The sequence below is a fragment of the Mobula hypostoma genome, chromosome 14, assembly GCF_963921235.1.
Source record: "Mobula hypostoma chromosome 14, sMobHyp1.1, whole genome shotgun sequence".
In the NCBI taxonomy this organism is placed as follows: Eukaryota; Metazoa; Chordata; class Chondrichthyes; order Myliobatiformes; family Myliobatidae; genus Mobula; species Mobula hypostoma.
Window position 1 is genome coordinate 32,595,905 of NC_086110.1, and position 19,395 is coordinate 32,615,299.

The following is a 19,395-nucleotide window of genomic DNA, read 5'->3' on the forward strand; positions in this document are numbered from 1 at the left end:
ATTTTGTTGTTGAAGTTTCATGTGGAACATTTGTAACCAATCATGACATGAATATCAGCAAGGAAATGCTGGAAATACTCGGCAGGCCATGCAGCATTGTGAAGAGACAAACATACCAAACGAGAGCTGTTTTTGCAGTAGGAATGAAGGATTTTGTTTCTGTACCATATAAAAATTCAGTGTTCTTTTTTATCCACATAAGTATTTCTGAACATGCTAGCGTTCACAGTAAAATGAGATGATGGGGTCTATAATTTAATACATTTTCAATTCAGAGAACTCATCCATACTACACACATCAGTTCCTAATCGAAATAGTTCTAAACAAAAAGCGAGATTAAATCATATGCGTCCATACCTGACAATATGTAAACACCACTGATTTTGTTTTCTAAGAGCCAAGATATGCTTTCTCCAAGTTTGTTAAGTATTTTGATTTTCATCAATTAACTTTCAACACTTTGAAGTATGAATCGCAGTAAAAGCTATCATAATCAACTGCATTCCTACTTGACCTTTTCGTATGTTGTAAATTCGGTAATATCAGGTTTCTGAATGTGGATGTAAATAAACGTTTCCTTCATTCAGAACTGGTCATCTATTATTTAACTAAAGTCGCGTACCATATATTAGAAAAAATGACGACTAAATAGTTATCAAGAGTAATTATTTCTCGCTCTATGGGTCGAATATGTTCATTTTTACTCAAACCTATCAATGTATCGTCATACTTGGAATCCAGTAGATATTTACATGTTGCTACATAGTTTGTCGAACATTTTAAATTTGTGGATGCGGAGGTCGGTGCTCACCTGCATTTGAAAAGAAAACGAGTATGACAGAGATTGCTTTAAGATTTATTTTTTTTAAATCAGTAATACGGTTCTTAAACATTTGAGTTTAATGTTGAATATAAAAAACAACAGTGTATTGAAATGGTTTTCTCAAAGCTGTCTTTAAACTGCAAGTGGTAGCAGAAATCAATCCAACACCGCTGGACATCATTTCATGAACAAAAGACTCAAAACGAATGGGAAGATTCAAACTTATTACTAAGGACAATTCATCTTTGCCTGTTTAATGCAGCGAATCATTAATATTTTTTGGATAATTTTGCATTTAACTTTTGATGATCCTCCAGACAGGTTTTGCAATTGGCAGTGTTGGAAATAAAAATATTAGTTGTGAAAATATGGCATGTTTTTGGTTAAGAATTCCTATTTTGAACATATTGGAACAAAAGCAAATATTATGTATTTACAGCATGTTCCCCATGGTCAACAGGAATTATCGAAATAATTGTGAATGCAACGAAACGACAATGTTTTACCGAATTAGAAATAATTAGAGTTTTGAGATAATTCCAGGAGGGGGCGCAAGTCTCCTGGCCAGACAAAAGGAACCGTGTAGTAGGGAAAGGGACGAAAATTTAGCTCTGCTCGACATTATATTGAATGCAAGAACAAAAACTATTTAATAGCTCTCCGCAATATCCAACACAAAAAACAATTTGATTATAAAATCGCCAAATTAAAACGAAACATTTTCATTACTTACTGCATTTTTGATGTCAAATTCGGCATGGTTTCATGTTCACTCGTAACATTTATCCCAGATAAACAACACATAAATCGGAAAACGTTATTATTAATTAATGGAGCTAATTTATTACCTTTCTCAAAAATCTGCCAGACTTCCAACCTGTCCTTTGCTCATTCATTCCCCCCTCCCCATTTCAAAATTGTATTTAAAATCACTGAGGTGGTCTAACAACGTCTCAGCACACACACATTCACATAAATAAATTCAAACCGATTATATTTGTTAGCCACATAGGCATAATTCCATCAGTTTATAATTAGATGTAAACGAATTACTAACACTAATACCCTTTTAATTCCACTGTATCATTACGGATATTTTTGAAATTCACTGTGCCCTGCAGGGAGTTACGTGCTGGAAGCTAAAGAATTTCCATTGTTCGGTAGGAATTAGGTTATTAAAAACTGAGTGCGAGATTGCTTCTGCGAATCAAAGGAGATGTACAGTAATGGCAACATTAAAGCAGTTTGTGGTTCAGCTGGAGCGACTTGCTTAAATGGACAAGAGTCTGGCGCCTTCCACTGCCATTACCGTTTTCACCAACAGTGTATTATGGTTTTGACTCGGTTTTTGTTTTATTTTCATATTTACTTAAATATTTAGGCGAACAGTGCAGTGACTTGAAATAGCTGTTCTCAAATAAAAGCGGAGTTTGCAGGCGACTGTTAAGTTGTATTATTTAAATAAATGACGCCCATCTTTTCCGTATAACGTTGATCTGTGTGTTGTAAAACCAATTAGTTTCTCTCAGGAGCTCTGTAATAGTTTGCTGTAGTTGTTCCGTTCTTTTAAGAAGGGAAAAAGAATATTAACGAAAAATAAATAACATTTTGCATAAAGTCGATCCAAGGGTGCTAATTTCAGAGAGTGTTTCAAGCTTGTATTTGCAAGCTTGAAAAAGCTGTTTGCAGCACTTTTAGCTTAAAGGATAAGTAAGAAGAGGCACAATGAGAGCGGCATTGTGTGCGCAGTCCAATCCAGGTTTGTCCAGAGCTCCATGCTTTGGGCACGATCGCACACTCAGATTTTTCATTATTCACCATGCGTGCTCTGCACTTGGACAGCGATTTCCTCCGTGATTACGTGTGGCGCGTCTCCCTGCGGGAAAGCTCCCCCGTGGAGAGGTCCTGATGGGTTTGGGCCTTACTTGAATTTCCCAGCTTATTATGTGTCTGCACTGCGCGCTAACGCAGTTCCTAGGAAGCCAGCTCGTCCGCTCCCGCCACAAAGAGCCGGCTCTGCTGCCGGGCGCCAAAGCCGGACGGCGGTCATGGCACAAAGCGGCGGCAGCTGCTGCCCGCCGCCACCGACACCCTGCTGAACATCTGCGGCACCCTCTGGCAGCCCGGTGCCCCCCTGAAGCAAACAGCCACCTTGTTGTTTCTATGTGTGTGCCGAGCAAGAGCGGAACGGGCCACTCTCGGGGCAAGAAAAACAAGGGGCGCCTGGCCGCGCCGTTACCACATTTCTGGCTAAACAGGTGATCCCGCCGCCAAGTTTTTGCCGCCGCTGTGGCGGAGGGAGTTGCACGTCAGGCTGGCTGTTGGTTTTGCGGGCGTCTTGTTTTGTTTTGTTCACTTTTCTCCTTTCTTTTCGGTTGTTTCTAAGGATACTGCGTGCTCTTCGCTCAGTCCTCGAGGTCGCCAGCGTTGCTCGAAAGCCGGAGCTTTCATCATTTACTGGATTTCGCGCAACAATAGGAAAAAGGGCAGCGGCACATTTCACACACCCCCCACCAGCGAGCAATAAGCCTTTTGCAAAAAAAAAAGCAGCCCCCCGTCTCTCCCTCCTTCCTTCCACCTCCGCCCCCTCCTCCTCTCGGGTCCCGTAAATAATCACTTGTCTTCGTGCGGGCAGCCTGGATCCTGCATCCAAATCCACCAGTTGCAAAGAAGTTGTGTGTGGGTGTGTGTGTGTGTGTTGGAAACAAGAGGAAGGGGGGGGGGGAATAAACACTTGACTGAAATCTAGTTTTAGCACCACCGCGAACAAAAAAAAGTACGAAGGAGACGTCACACGTAGTCCACTCCGAGAGGTTGAAGTTGCCGCATTGCAACGGGCAGGAGGAGGGAGAGAGAGAGAGAAACAGGAGATTGATGTTTGGAGCTCCGGTCACTGGCCCGGACAGCGGCGCCCAGGCAGTAGCTTCTTCCAGGAGAGCGAGGGACTGGACATGTCCAGGCGAAAACAATCCAAGCCTCGGGCTGTTAAAGGTGAGCCTCTCCTTGTTTTTTTTTACAGGTAGGGGAAAGGGGGAGAGAGGAAGGGACGAAGGGGGCAAGTGATTTTTAAATCGGAGGAGCGGGAACAGCCGCGGTTAACGGACTTTTCCGCGCGTACCGTGCCGCTCTCTTCGCTGCTGCCCAGTTGGAGGAGGCTCGCGGCGGCGGGGAAGAGAGTGCGCGCGCACTGCCCGCCAACCAGCAGGGGCGGTGTGGGGATCCGCGCGCATGCACGCACGCGGCCAAGGGCGGGGCTGGAGGCGCGAAGCCCAGGTGCCGGCACCTTTGAAATGTGCAGTTTTAACTGAAGAAAGGGAGGCAGCAGTGGCTGCGCGCGGGGGTGGGAGGCCCGGGAGCGGCCCCAGGTGTCCGCAAACCCCCTTTCTACAGAGTAAGTTGGCGCTTCACACCACTGGCCATTATAAACTATGCCCACCACACATTTTTGCTTGAATTCTGAAGTGCGAACTTCAGGTCCGCGACTTTTCATCACAACTGAAAGGCTGTGGACCTGAAACGATAACTTTGCTCCTATCTCCACAGACGCTGCAGGATCTAATGAGTGTCTTATGTAGTTTAGCTTCATGCCAATTACAGTGTATTTAACTAGGCAGGTAATTGACTGGGAACACATCAACAGTTGAAATTGAGCGGCAGAATCCCATCCACCTGTTACTGCCACGTTATACAGTGTATCTAAATAATATATTTTAGTAAGAACCAGACTACACTTTTAAGGAAAATGGACACATTTCAGTTTGCCCAAACTGGACAGGTTAAATGGACAGTAGGGAAATAGGTGTTTAATTCATATGATAAACGTCTTCAATCAATTCCTCTGCAAGTTGCAGATAAAGCGAATAATTTTGCAGTATGCTAATATTGGAAGACAAGGTTTCTTAGTAATGTCAGTAGAATATTTTGACTACATTTCCTGAACTCTATTCTTATTCGTCTTGTCAGTGATTCTGGAAAAGCTGCACAAAAAGAAATGCCAAAAGAAGGTGGTGATGATAGGCCATAGCAAGATTGAATCACATCAGTCCCTGGTATACATGGTATTAACTTTTAGAGAATTCCACTATTAATAATAAATGAAGGAACAATCAAATCTTGAATTAAGCTGAGTGGTCCACATTTGGTTTCATGTTGGTGTTGGATCAACAGGATGTCTTGGGGACAATACTTCCATCAAGCTGTTAAGGAAATTGGAATTAAATAAAATATGAAAATGTTGGGCTTGTAATTGAGAAAGCAATCTGTATGAAATATCATGTAACCCACCAGTTTACAGTTTGCTTCACAGCCATTTAGATCCTGAGCTGGGTTTATTTGAACTGGTATTCACTTGACTTTTCGATGCATATATGTGTACTTACAGTGTAATTTTTCAAGAGTTAAATTTATTTCTTTTGACTAGCAAAATAATTGGAATATATTCAACCAAATTTCAACAATTATTTAATTTATATGAGAGTGTCTTAAGTAATGTTAAATTTAAGAAGAATGCTGCAATAGTCGGGGCTTTCCCTGCATGGGATGACATCATAGTTTTTCTCTCTACTGCTCATGTGTGAAGTTCTTCACTCTGGTTCCTCCAGCTGGATGTCTTCTGCACTTTTCTGAAAGTCTTTACCTCTTTCCAGATGTGTCATACTTGGGGTTGTTTTTTGTGAGCTGAACAAATGATTTGTAAACTTCTGACACAATGCCTTTACTTTTCTATTTTGTTCTTTCATTTACGACCCCAATAACCCATGTGCTTTGTTATTAACTTTCTATGCTTTGAAAATTTCTGCATATGGGCATCAGTATCACAATACACATACTTTTAAAAAAAATCATAGTTATAGCACAGAAACAGGCCCTTTGGCCCATCTAGTCCATGTTGAACCATTTAAGCTGGCTACTCCCATCGGCCTACTTTGGGACCAGAGCCCTCCATACCCCTACCATTCATGTACTTATCCAAATTTCGCTTAAATGGATGAAATCGAGCTTGCATGCACCACTTGTGCTGGCAGTTCGTGCAATAATAACATGACCCTCTTGTTCCCTTTAAACTTTTCACCTTTCACCCTTAACCCATGATCTCTGGTTGTAGCCCCATCCAACCTCAGAAGCAAAAACCTGTTTGCATTTACCCTATCTACACCGCTCATTATTTTGTATAGCTCTATCAAATCTCCTCTCAATGTTCTATGTTTCAAGGAATAAAGTCCTAACTTATTCAATATTTCCATGTAACTAAGGTTCTCCAGACCCAGCAACATCCTTGTAAATCATTTATACTATGCTGTTTTCAAATTTTTAAATTATTCCTGATGTGTTGCCTCATGTTTCTCTGTATGGGACATTATCTGCCTTGCTTTTGAACCAATCAAAATCATGTCCTTGATATCTGAAGTCTGGGGTCTTTTTACCTCAGGTAAGTTATACTTGCCTGACAAGGAGGGAGAAATTGAAATTTGCTAAGTTTACTGTAAGGATAACTCATGTACAGTATGCCTACTAGTTTATTGTCCTATATTAAAAACTTCATACATTAACCATAGGAAAATACAGTGTGTGTAGAATATTATTTGTACATAATGTCATGAATTTTAAAAACTACAAAATGTAGCAGTGAAATTGTCTGCTAAAGATGGGCCTAATTTCCCTGAAATTAGAAGAATGAGAGGTAAATTAATTGAAGAGCTTAAAGGTATAGATGATGGCCATTATGTCTCTGAGTGGTAGAATTAGATGTCATGATCTCAGGATCAGGAGGAGATGAAGAAATATGTACATTAGATTATAGTCTTTTGGTTAATTTCTACAATTTTCTTTACTTTAAAGTGCAATGCTTGCTGATTTTTTTTCTGTTTCTAATATAATTGATTTAGAGTCACAATATACAGCAGTGAAATTTTATTCTTAATAAAATAGCAGGTAAATTTTTTCCAGACATACAAACAAACTCAATGTGCCTAACCAGTGGCATAAGTATATATTGAACAAGTAGGATTTGGGGAAGGTTCAAAGATAATTCCATTGAATGAGAAAATATGACTCATTATAGCAAGGCACTTAGAAATATTGAACGTAATTAGGCAAGGTCAGCATTGCTTTTGTGAACAAAAAGTCATGTTTGATCAATTTGTTGTAGTTCTTTGATAAAGAATGTGATACACTTGGATTTCCGTGAGGCACTTGATAAGATACCCCATCAAAGGTTATTGCGGAAGATAAAAGCCCATGATGTAGGAAGTACTATATTGGTCTGGGTAGAAGACTGGGAAACAGGAAACAGAGTTGGTATCAATGAGACTTTTTCTGGTGGCAAGATGTATAATATAGTGTGCCACAGGGATCAATGCTGAGGTGTCAATGTTTTTCAATTTGTATAAATTACTTGTTGGTAGGTACTAAAATAAAAAGATTCAAGCATTTGCTGAAAACACACAGAGAGGCTTGAAAATGTGTTGTAAAGAGGAGCTGAGGCAATGAAAAGATATCAATAAGCTAAGTGAGTTTGGAAAGATCTGTGAAATGTAGCATAATGTTGGAAACTGAGATTGTCCTTTTATCAGGGATAAAAAGAAGCACTTTATTTAAATGGTGGAAGATTGCATGGCTGTGGACCTGGTCTGTTCGATCATGATAGGCAAGGAGAGAAGATTTTGAAGATGGCAACTTTTTGAAGATGGCATACTGTCCATGTAGTACCTGACGCAGAAAAGGTATCTAATTTCCCTATTACAAATACACCATATTATCCTCTCCATTAACACACTCCCGGATGTGGATCATATTCCTGACCATGAATGGTAGGTAGCTGGTTGATTTCTCAATGTCTGGTGACATCTTTAAAGAGAAAATCTGAAGGATTTTTCATCCAGTATAGATGTGTGGTCTGAACAATGCTCCCATCAACACCACAACTCTTGCACAGTGTTCATTCTGATGCAGTGTTGTCACTACACAGTTTATTTGGTGACCTGATAACATTTTCAACCCTGACAGAAGATCTATTTTTGGTTTTATTTGCACTGTCATTACAGTTGTTTGTTGTTATTGAATTAATTTACTATAGCTTTAAGTTATGTAAGTTGGCAGTGGTGTGATGTGTCAGTTGCAGCCTTAGAGAAGTGGTTTCCACTTCACCTCTTTGTAGGACCAACAAGAGATCTGAAGCTCTGTGAAAGAGTTGTCTTTCGGAATAGTTGCAAATATTTGTCATCTTTCTGCTTACTCAAAAACAGCATTGTAGACACTGAAAATCTGAAAAGGATCTGGTGCTTTAAAATGTAGGATTTAGCAAATTAAGTGCATTTCTGAAAAGAGAAGCCAACTTAACCTTTTATGTTTTGATGAAATGTCGCTGACCTGAAACATTAAGTTACTTTTCACTTCAGAATTCTGGATCTACCAAGTATTCTCAGTATTTAAAGTTTTCTCATTCAACTGGTGACTGAGAAGAAGTTGACGGGGTGCACTTTTTCAAGGTTCTGCTTCAGTTAGTCTGTTTACTGTGTGGGCCTTCAAATTATAAGCCAGACACAGTTATCATGGCTGCACTGAAGCACCTGGTTCAAGAAGTAGGCACATTTTACCAGTTCGCTGACCACTTCTCTGATTCATGTGAAGTTAAACTCAGAAGTGCAGTAGATGATGAGGAGGGCAGTAAAGCATGATCAGATGAAAAGAACAGACTTGCTGAACATGAAATTTACCTAGTAGGTGACTAATATTCTTTGCTTTTCATAACTGCAGGTTTATAATCGATGAAGTACTTCTGAACTATATGCAGTGATGAAATAGAATATACCATAACCAACTTGTATATGACATGTCTGTGATTACATGTATCATTGTGATAGTAAATTACCAAGATTTAGCAAGAGAGGGACCTGAGGGATGATGCATATGCACAGATCTTATAAGGTGACGGGACAAGTTGAGAAGACATAGCTTTATCTATAGGCATTCTGGCCACCAAGACCCGTGAAGCTCTGTTAGCAGCAATCTTCAGCTTTCCTTTGTCAGTGCAAGTTTATTTCCCTCAGATGTTTGTTCCAGTAAACTCATCAATTTTCTCCACTTCTTTGTAAGCAGTAAGTTTTGGATTATTAATATCTACAGAGAAAAGATGTTTTTTTTCCCTCACATTAGCTCTGTGTCTTTAAGCCAAGATGTTAAATCTCTGTCCCCTAGTCTTTGAATTAGCAGCTGATGGAAACAGCCTTTCTTTATCCACTATGTTTAAACCTGTCATAATCTTGTACATCTCTTTGAAATTGTATTGTCTCTCCCTTCTGCCAAAATGCTTCAACTCACATTTCTCTTTAATTAATTCCATCTGCCATTTGTATGTCCATTAAGCTACCCTATCTTTTACCAAATTGCAATAGATTGCTACCACATTTGTGTTTTACAGTAAGCATGATACCATATGCATTGCTTAAATTTTATCTCTGTAAATTAATATTCAAGTTAGATTGATAGAGTACAAAAGCAAGCAAGTTTGCTAAAACTTTGCTGAACATGCAAAGTCCAAATCATGGCCATCATAGTTTGAGGCCGTAACATTCCTCCATGAGATAGATGGTGCTGACCAATATTTTAGAATTTTTCCAGGGCTGAAAAGTTTGGTGACACCATACGTGGTATATTGTATACATTTTGTCTCTTTACCTAATTAAGATAATAACTATCATGGAGAGAAATGCAGCAAAAAGGCATTAAACTGGTTCCAGAGATGGCAAGTTTGCCACGTGAAAAGAGATAGAGTAGGCTGAAACTGTGAGGAGCAACACACAAAATGCTGGAGGAACAGTTGATGTTTCGGGCCAAAACCCTTCCATAGATGCTGCCTCGTCTGCTGAGTTCTGCAGATTTTCTCTGTTAGGCTGGAACTGTATCCTCTAGGGCAGGGGTCCCCAACCTTTTTTCCACCACGGACCGGTTTAATATTGACAATATTCTTGTGGACCAGCCGACCGGGCGGGGGGGGTGGAGGGGGTTCAAGTAGGGTTAAACTCACCTCAACATGTCTTTTACAGTTAGGGTTGCCAACTTTCTCACTCCCAAATAAGGGACAAAAGTAGCAGTCAAACACGGGACACTTGTGTTTACCCCGAGAAAGACTACCATGACCATGAAGTCTTGTGTGGGCACCTGTGTGCGCATGTGTGTACGTGCCGATTTTTTTTCCACAAATTGGTTTTGGCTTAATCTTCCAGACTACACTGTACATACATTATTTCTACTTTATATAGGCTGTGTATTTATCATATCACTTCTGCTTTTACTACATATTAGTGTTACTTTAGGTTTTATGTGTTATTTGGTATGATTTGGTAGGTTAATTTTTGGGTCTGGGCATGCTGAAAAATTTTTCCCATATAAATTAATGGTAATTGCTTCTTCGCTTTATGCCATTTCGGCATGAAAGGTTTCATAGGAACGCTGTACCTTAGCGGGGGAAATATGGGATAAGGGCGGTCTTGTATGGGACAAACCAATTTAGCCCAATATACGGGATGTCCCGGTAAATATGGGACAGTTGGCAACCCTATGTTCAAGTTCAACAGTGCGTGACAGGGAATGAGGAAAGGTGCAGCTGACTCATATCGTTTCCTCGCGGCCCGGTACTGGTCCGCGGCCTGGTGGGTGGGGACCACTGCTCTCAGGCAGGGGTTCCAAACCTGGGATCCAGGGACCCTTGATTCCTGGAAAGGTCATGGCATTAAAAAGGTTGGGAACCCCTGCTCTAGAGTTTGGAAAAATGAGATGAAATCTTGTCGAAATTTGCAAAATTATTAAAAGGTTTGACAGTAAATGAAGGGACGATGTTTCGCCTGGCTGAGGAGACTTGGAACAAACTATGCAAGTTGATAGAGTTGTTGAGAAAGGTATGGTGTGTTGGCTTTCATTAGTCAGAGGATTCAAGTTCAAGAGCACGGGGTAATGTTGCAGCTCTATGAAACCCGAGTTAGACCGCACTTGGAATATTGTGTTCAGTTCTGGTCGCCTCATTATTGGAAGGATGTGGAAGCTTTAAAGAGGGTGCAGAGGAAATTACCAGGATGATGCCTAGATTAGACAGCATGTCTTAGTTGAGTGAGCTAGGGCTTTTCTCCTTGGAGTGGAGGAGGATGAGAAGTGACTTGATAGAAATGTACAAGATAATAAGAGGTATAGATTGAGTGGATAGCCAGAGTCTCTTTTTCCAGGGTAGAAATGGAATGGGGGCATAACTTTAAGGGTGTTTGGAGGAGTGTCAGAGGTAAGTTTTTTTTTGCACAGTGGTGAGCACTTGGAATACCCTACCACAGATGGTGGTAGAGGCAATTATATTAGGGACATTTAAGAAACTCTTAGATAAGTGCATGGATGATAGAAAAATGGAGAACTATGTAGGAGGGAAGGGTTGGGTTTATCTTTTAGTTTAAAACGTCGGCACAACATTGTGGTTTGAAGGGCCTTTACTGTGCTATAATTTTCTGTGTTCTACTGTATGTAAATTGCAAAGAAGATGACACAAGGAAGATATGTTAGGTGGCAAGTATCTACTCTTTAAGTGGGATTGGTACATGGAGGTAAAACATATACCATGCTCCAAGAGAAGTGAGGTGATGGCCTAATTGTATAGATCTTCCAAAGAGCTATCAGCAACAATAGATTGAGAGGCCTCATATTTGGTATCAATTTACTTTCAGTAGATCATAAAAATACAGTATATTAAATACGTTGTTTTGTTATATGGTACTGCCACCACATAACACTTAACATTTAAATCTGGGCAATCATACAAGGCAATGGGCCATCAGCAACAGCAAGATTATAAATCCCCAGAATCTGCAAACCTGTGGTCCATTATATACCCACTGCTGTGCTCTTCTTCCCTTAGGCAATCCCTAGAATGCATGATGACTGCTTTGTACTTGAGTTGTGATGGTTCTGAAGTGGCTGATACAGTCACCATGGGATCTGTAGAGTCTACCTGGAGCAGCTAAGTATGACATTTGGGAGATGTGCTATTTCTGCTATTTATTCTGGGGTTCTGGGGAAACTAGGATTCTCAAGGAAAATCAGAAAGCTGCTCCGTTTTGAGTTGTCAGGACCAAACATTTCCATGTGTTGATGGGGATGTTACTCTTCAAATGAGGCCTTCTTTATCTATTTCCTCTGTCTACCTGATAAAATGTTTTGAAAATGAAGCTCAGAGTAGAACGTATATTTTGGTAATCTGAGGGTAGACTAGTAGTTGAGTGTATTTAGGGATCTTGGCCTAGGACTGCGTGCTAAGATGTATCTTCCTCATGGATTTGGAGGATTTTATGAAGATTGTTATATTTATGGTGTCCCAGAGATTCTCTTACATGTCCTCTTCTCAGATGTGGAAAATGAGGTTGTGAACTTACAACCAACAAGTTGAGAATTCCAGCAGGGATGCTGTCTGCCACTGTCATCTTATTTTGTAACTGGCATATGGTCTTTTTGACTTTGTTAGTCAGGGTTAGGAGTGAGGATGAACTGGATAGTTGGCTATGAAATGAAATTGTGGACAGGGGCCTTTGAAGTGGGCTCTGACTCTTAACAGAATGAGCCCTAAGATATGTGTCTTGTGCACTGGACTGCTCTGAAGAATCCTGAATCCACTGGTTATTTGACATTTGCCAAACTTCCTGTACTCTTTCCACTCAGTTTTCATGAAAAGTGAGGTTGAGATGGTGGCTTGTTAATGTGATTTTACCTTTTGCATCCATTTACTGGGAAACAACAACCTGCCTTGGTAGACTGATCTACCTACAGCATTGCTACTATCATGAAACAAGTTTTGGTTTAACAAATGTAGATGAAAATGACAGAGCAACCTATGAAGCTCCAGTACTGTTGTGTATATATATCATGGAATGTTGTTGCTCATTTGGCTCATCACACCCCTGGCAGCGGTTTGAAAATCCATTCTAATTAATTTGAGTTGCCAGCTTTTCTTCACCCCTATTTTACAAATGAGTCTTCTTTGTATCTACTTGTCTTTTGAAAGTTAAGAGATTTCATTGAACTACGCTTTCAGGTTGTAATGTCCAGATCTGAGTAACTGTGTGAAATACTTTCTCCTCATTTTCACTTCTGTTCCTTTACTAGCTGTTTACTAAATTGTAAATGTGAAGATGCTCCAAGGATTCTTGGTCAATTGTAAAATAATTTGGGAGGCTCTAAGATCTCCGATTCATAGTTACTGACCCATATGCAAAAGCAAATTGTTTTCTTCTGCTTTTGTCAACACTTTATAATTCATGTAGCTTTATTGATTCCCTCTTGAACTTCTTGGCTTCAAGGTATTTGGGAAAGGGGCATGACACTTCCATTAATGGGACAGTCTTAAATGAGTAGACAGGAGTTTGATGATTAGGGGGTGGGAGTTTTAAGCTTGAACTACACAGGATCAATTCTGAGAAGGTGGAGAATCCTAAGATTTTTCTACCCTGGAGGATTATTGAGGCTAAATCATTGGGAGTATTTAAAGAGGAAGAAGAGAATCTTTGGAAGTTGGGGGAAATTGATGGCAATGGGACTGGTCCAGAAGAGGAGGTAAAGCATAGGGCAGATAAGACATGCTCATATTAAATGGCAGAAGGCCAAATGGCCTACTCCTCTCTTGTTTCCTGATTTTCTTATGTAAAAGGAATCCCTATCTAATCGTAGTTCTTCCATTATCCCTGGTTTCAGAACAGGTAGGTAGTGAAGGCAGCAAATGCAATGTTCGCATTCATTTCAGGAGGACTAGAAGATATAAGTGAAGATGTAGATTTAGCATGGGTCAGGACCACATTTGGAATATAGTGAGTAATTTTGAGCCCTATGTCTAAGGAAAAATGTGCTGACCTTGGAGAAGGTTGAGAGGAGATTCACAAAAATGTTCTCATCAATGAAAGGCCTAACATGATAAGTGCTTGATGTCTTTGGGCTTGAACTCAATGGAGCTCAGAAAGATGAGGGAGGAATCTCATTCAAACCTACTGAACACTGAAAAACCTGGCTAGAGTGGGCGTGTAGAGGAAGTTTCCTTTCATAGGAGAGTCTAGGATACAATGGCACTTTAAAATTGAGGTGAGGAGGAGTTTCTTCAAAGAGTGGTGAATCTGTGGAATTCATTGCCCTGGAGGACTGTGGAGGCATTGGGTGTGTTTAAGGCAGAGATATTAATTTCTTGATTGCTAAGGTGGGTGGGAGGAGGAGTTAAAAGTTATGCAGAGAAGGTGAGTGAATGGGATTTAAAACAGCCATCGTGATGGAATGGCTGAATAGATTGGAATAGGTTGAATGGCCTAATTCTGTCCTTATATTAGTCATTCTGTACTCTGTTGAGGGATCTTGGTATACTCTGATGTTCGTGCCCAGAATCAGGTGCAAAAGTGTAGCATAAGCTTAGCTAAAGCTTTACAAAGAGCCATAGTGACAGACTAACGTCTGTGTTCAAATTTGCTATTTTCCAAAAATCCCCTTTGTTATCTTAATAACTTGTCATGCCACAATCAAACATCTGTGAACTTGCTTCCTCTGATCCTTCTGTTCTTGTATCCAACTCCCCCCACCCTATGCCAGCACAATCATTTTGTCTTAGATTGTGCAGCCATGCATGTTATATCTACCAAAGTGCATTACCTAGTGTCTATATGCATTATTAAGCATCTCCTATATGTCCTACATGTCAATTCATTACATTGGTTGTCTTTATCCCGCTTGCCTGCTATTATCCTGTTCACTATTTACTGCATTGGCAAACTGATAACGAAGGATTATTGTATGCAACGAGGAAAGCAATGGTCCTAATACCCACTACTGGGATCCCACTGCCTCATTCTCTCCCATCAGAACAACAGATATCTATGATAGTTTTGCTCCTCCTATACCTCAGTCAATTTTGTATGTTAAGTTCCAGCTATTAGTGTGGAAAATATTGGAAATGCTCAGCAGGTCAGGTGGCATCTGTGGACAGAGAAACAGAGTTAATGTTTCAGGTTGGCAATTGAAGTATTGACTGCATTTCTCTTTCCACAAATGCTGCCTGACCTGTAGAATATTAACAGTAGTTTTTGTTTTCTATTTCAATATTCCAATATCTGCAGTGTTTCTTTCTTTTCATTATTATAATGCAAATACTTTCCTATTTAATGAATTAAATTGTCATGACATACTTTCATGATTTGTCTTTGAAAGTCCATAAATGCAACATCCTTTGGGGTACCTATATTAGATCTATCCATTATTTTACCACTTAGATCAATCAGTATAATCTTTAGTTAGTATGTTTAGTATAAGGGCTGTGCTTTCATGTTCTTCAGTCAAGGAGTTGTTGACCTGGAGCTGCATTTTTATTGTACTGGGGGAACTTGGTCTTGAATTGGAGACAAACTCTCTTCTAGCAAAGATCATGACAACACCTCAGCATTTTAAATTTCTATTGAATAAAAGAACTCCAGTAAAACTGACATCAGTGGGATTTATGACAGAAAGCTCTGAAACTTGACAGAAAGGAAGACAATGTGAGACCATTTCTCAGCTCCAGGATATTTCTGTATGAGGTCGTGAGGAGAGTGTCCAGTGCACTATCTTTCCATGTGTCATTTATTATATTTTATCTAGTTTAAAAGTCAGAAATAAAGATTGTCTGATGTTGTACGGTGTCCATAACTATTTGAGTCACCCAGATAACTGGAGAGTAAGATGTGAATATCATCCAGTCTTGGGCAGATAAGTGCCAAGTAACTAACATTTATACTGGGAGTGGCAGTCCATCTCTGGGGATCAAAACAGACTTTATGTTCAGTGTAGTTACAGTATTTCCCCCCCCATCCTCAACAACTTGCAGGTTATCAATGATCAGAAACCTGAAATTGGACCAAGCATTTCGGTTATAGTGATGATGTGTGTATGTCAGAGGCAGGGTGTCCTGAGTGAATGGCTGTTTTCTCCAAAAAAAACATGTTAAATATTTATTCCATCTACTGTTTTGCACTGTTGTTGTAACATCCACATATCAAGACCCCTCCAAATTACAATGCACCTCCCAGATTCTTCATTTGTACAATTCAGGCAGAGAAAGACTGAGGGGCACAAAGCAAGACCACGTTGAAATATTCCTTACACTGAGATTTGGACACATATTGCCATCTCTTTATTATTGTTGTTCACAATTTGAAACTACATGTCTTAAAACTGTGGTAGAACTTTCATCACATGGAATATACCCTCACTGTCCACTTTATTAGGGGCAGAAGTGGAATCCAGTGTGGGCTTCCTCAGCTGTAGTCCATCCACTTCAAGCTTTGACATGATGTGTGTTCAGAGATGCTTTTCTGCACACCTTTGTTGTAATGTGTGGTTATTTGAGTTACAGTTGTCTTCCTGTCAGTTTGAACCAGTTTGGTATTTCTACTCTGATCTTTCTTATTAACAAGTTTTTATTGTCCGGAGAACTGCCACTCATTGGATATGTTTTGTTTCTCGTGCTATTCTCTGTAAATTCTAGAAACTGTGCATGAAAATCCCAAGAGAGCAGCAGTTTCTGAGATACTCAAACCACCCTGGCACCATGGTCAATGCCACTCAGATTAGATTTCTTCCCCATTCTGAGCAACACTGAGCCTGTTGACCATACCTGCACTGAGTTGCTGGCATATGACTAGCTGATCAGATATTTGCATTAATGAGCATGTGTACAGGTGTATCTAGTAAAGTGGCCACGGAGTGTATGAGTTTATTAAGAAGGTAGCTAACTTGAGAATGAAGAGATAAATTGTATTTATTCCAATGTTTTCCTGACAAACATTTCATCCACTACCTTAAATGAACTGCTACATCTGGCTCTGTCCTAATGTGTGAAACATCTTATTCACATGTGTGTACAAACTCTGGAATTTCAGATATTCCTTTATTTTTTTTGCTGTCATGAAGGTGAACCCTGAAAATCTTCCCTGCAAACTACTAAGGTTAAGGACATTTTACGATTAGTTGCAAGAGGAGGATTCTTTTTATTGTGGTTTCCATAGGAACTAATGAACTAATGAAAAATGCAATCTTGCTGAAAGAGTTAAAGGAATAAAAGCGAAAGCTGCAGAAGTTATACAGTCGTTTTTGGGGTAAAACACTAAAAGGGAAGGAATCCAACCATGGCTAATAGGGATACTATTAGATCTATAGAAAAATAATAATTAATTCCAAGTAAAATGAACATGGATCAGGATTAGTAGCACTTTAGAATTCAACAAAAGGGACCAGGAGATTGACTAAGAGAGTGAGAATAGAATATAAGAGTAATTTAAAAGGAACATAAAAGTGAACTGTTGAAGTTTGACAAGTATAAGGAAGAAGATTGGACCCAAAGTGTAGGTTCTTTACAGTAAGAAAAAGGATAATGGGGAGCAAAGAAATGGCTGAATAATTAAGCGATATTTTTGTTCTCTTTCATGAAAGACGAAAAAATAACTTCCCAGAAGTGTCAGGGAACCAAGGTTGTAATGAAGGGAGGAATTAAAGAAAATTAATATTAGAACAAAAATAGTGTTGAAAAAATTAATAGGACTGAAACCTGATATATCCCCAGGGTTTTATAATCTGTATCCCAGAGTACTAAAAGAGGTAGCTATGGATACAGAAAAGGCTTTGGTTGTCTTCTTCCAAAATTACATAGATATGGAATGTTCTTCGCAGATTGGAGGGTGTCAAATGTAACCACATTACAAGCCATCCCAGGATAACAAATAGGTTCCATATTGACGGATGCCTTTAAGGTGATTTTGGCTTTTAAATCAGAAAGTATATGAAAATCACTTGATATTTTCTAACCATACCTTCATAGTAGTATAATAAATGACATCAAAAACTTATAAGGTTGAGTTAGAAAAAAGCAGTAACTAAAAGTGGAGAGAGACAGAGAGGAAACTCGTGCAGTTCATAGGATTGGAAGTATTTACATGTGTTGAACTTTGGAGTATGGTAATAGGGAAATTGTTTGCATGTGCAAATGTCTATAAATTGTACATTTGTGACCTGAAGATGGTCTGTATTTAAATGGGAAGTGAGAGGAAACACGTAAGATAGGACTAACTACCAAGAAAACTGCTTTTCCCCCTTATGAAGGATTTAATAACTAGACACTTAAACAATATCGACAAGATACTGAAAGTCAAAAGCAACACACACAAAATGCTGGGGGATCTCAGCAGGCCTGGCAGCATCTATGGAAAAGAGGAAACAGGTGACATTTCGGCCCGAGACCCTTCATCTGGACAGAAATGGGTCTGGGTGAGCACGTGGTCGAAGAGTTGGAGGGCTACAGAGATCACTGAGGGAGAGCAGTGAGAGAGAGTATACTGAACTCCCGTTGAAGGGAAGATTTAACTTTTTCAGGGCAGGCATCCCTGGAAGAGACTTCGCAGTGTAGTAGTAGAATCCTGATGAAGAACAAAACATCGACTGTTAACTCTTTTCCATAGATGCCTCTTGGCTTGCTCAGTTCCTCCAGCATTTTGTGTGTATTGCTTAGGATTTCCAGCATTTGCAGATTTTCTGATGTCAAGGAAAGTTAATGTTGACTTGCAATAGATTAATTTTGTTTGATAAATATATTAGGCAAAACTCTGGAGTTATTTGAGAATGTACTGTAAGTTGTACAAGAGAAAAAGAGCAGTTTGGGTGTATGGGGCTTGTCAGCCATGGCTGGCAGCTCATCTGGGAGAAGAACAATTCTGATCTCAAATCTCTGCTGCCTTGTGACTATATGCACTCATGGGGAAGGCTTCGGGAGTAAACCCTGAGGAAAAATCCGGAGCTGGAGTTCCTAAGGCAGTCCTACATTAAGTTCAATGCCAGCTGGCAACCTCTGCGACGCTACTGGTGCCAAGCTGTATTGGTCTCTGCAATACTTCTGTAGATGTATGGTAGAAAGTGTGCTGACTGACTGCATTACTGCCTGGTATGGGAATACCAATGCTTTTGAGTGGAAAATCGTGCAAAAGGTAGTGGGTCAAGCTCCCCCAACCATTCAGCACATCTGTATGAAAGGTTGCCATAGAAAAGCAGCATCTGTCATCAAAGATCCTCATCACCCAGGCCATGCTCTTTTCTTGCCATTGCGATCAGTTTGAAGGTAGAGGTGCCTCAGGTCTCACACCACTAGGTTCAAGAACAGTTACTACTCCTCAACCACCAAGCTTTTGGACAAAAGGGGATAGCTACACTCATTTCAGGACTCATTTCAAAACTGTTATATTGTTATTTCATTCTTGTTATTTGTTGCTATTTATTTATGTTCTGCATTTGCACAGTTTGTTTACAGTTTATAGTTCCTGACATTTACAGTTACAGTTCTATAGATTTGCTGCTAAGTATGGCCGCATACTCTGAGAATAAATTCTACTTTGAACTTCAAACTTTTCGTCAGCTGCGTGGAAAGGTGGAGCCTGCACCATGTGCAACAGCTTGCCCCTCCAACTGCCCTAGCTTGTGTATCATGAAGACAGCTGGGATGCAACTGACCAACGGAGCCTCAAAGAAGAGGAACATTTGTGAATGTAGT

At 39.9% G+C, this 19,395-nt stretch overlaps 1 protein-coding gene across 4 annotated transcripts in view; it reads left to right on the plus strand.

Annotated features, from left to right (window-relative positions):
- The first annotated feature begins 823 nt into the window (after positions 1-823).
- znf423 (zinc finger protein 423) overlaps positions 824-19,395 on the plus strand; it is a 401,236-nt gene continuing 382,664 nt past the window's right edge. For all 4 annotated transcript variants that reach the window (XM_063066903.1, XM_063066904.1, XM_063066905.1 and 1 more), the window contains exon 1: positions 824-3,815. In XM_063066903.1, coding sequence (XP_062922973.1) covers positions 3,776-3,815 — 40 coding nt within the window. In that variant the 5' untranslated portion in view covers positions 824-3,775. The remainder of the gene's footprint in view (positions 3,816-19,395) is intronic.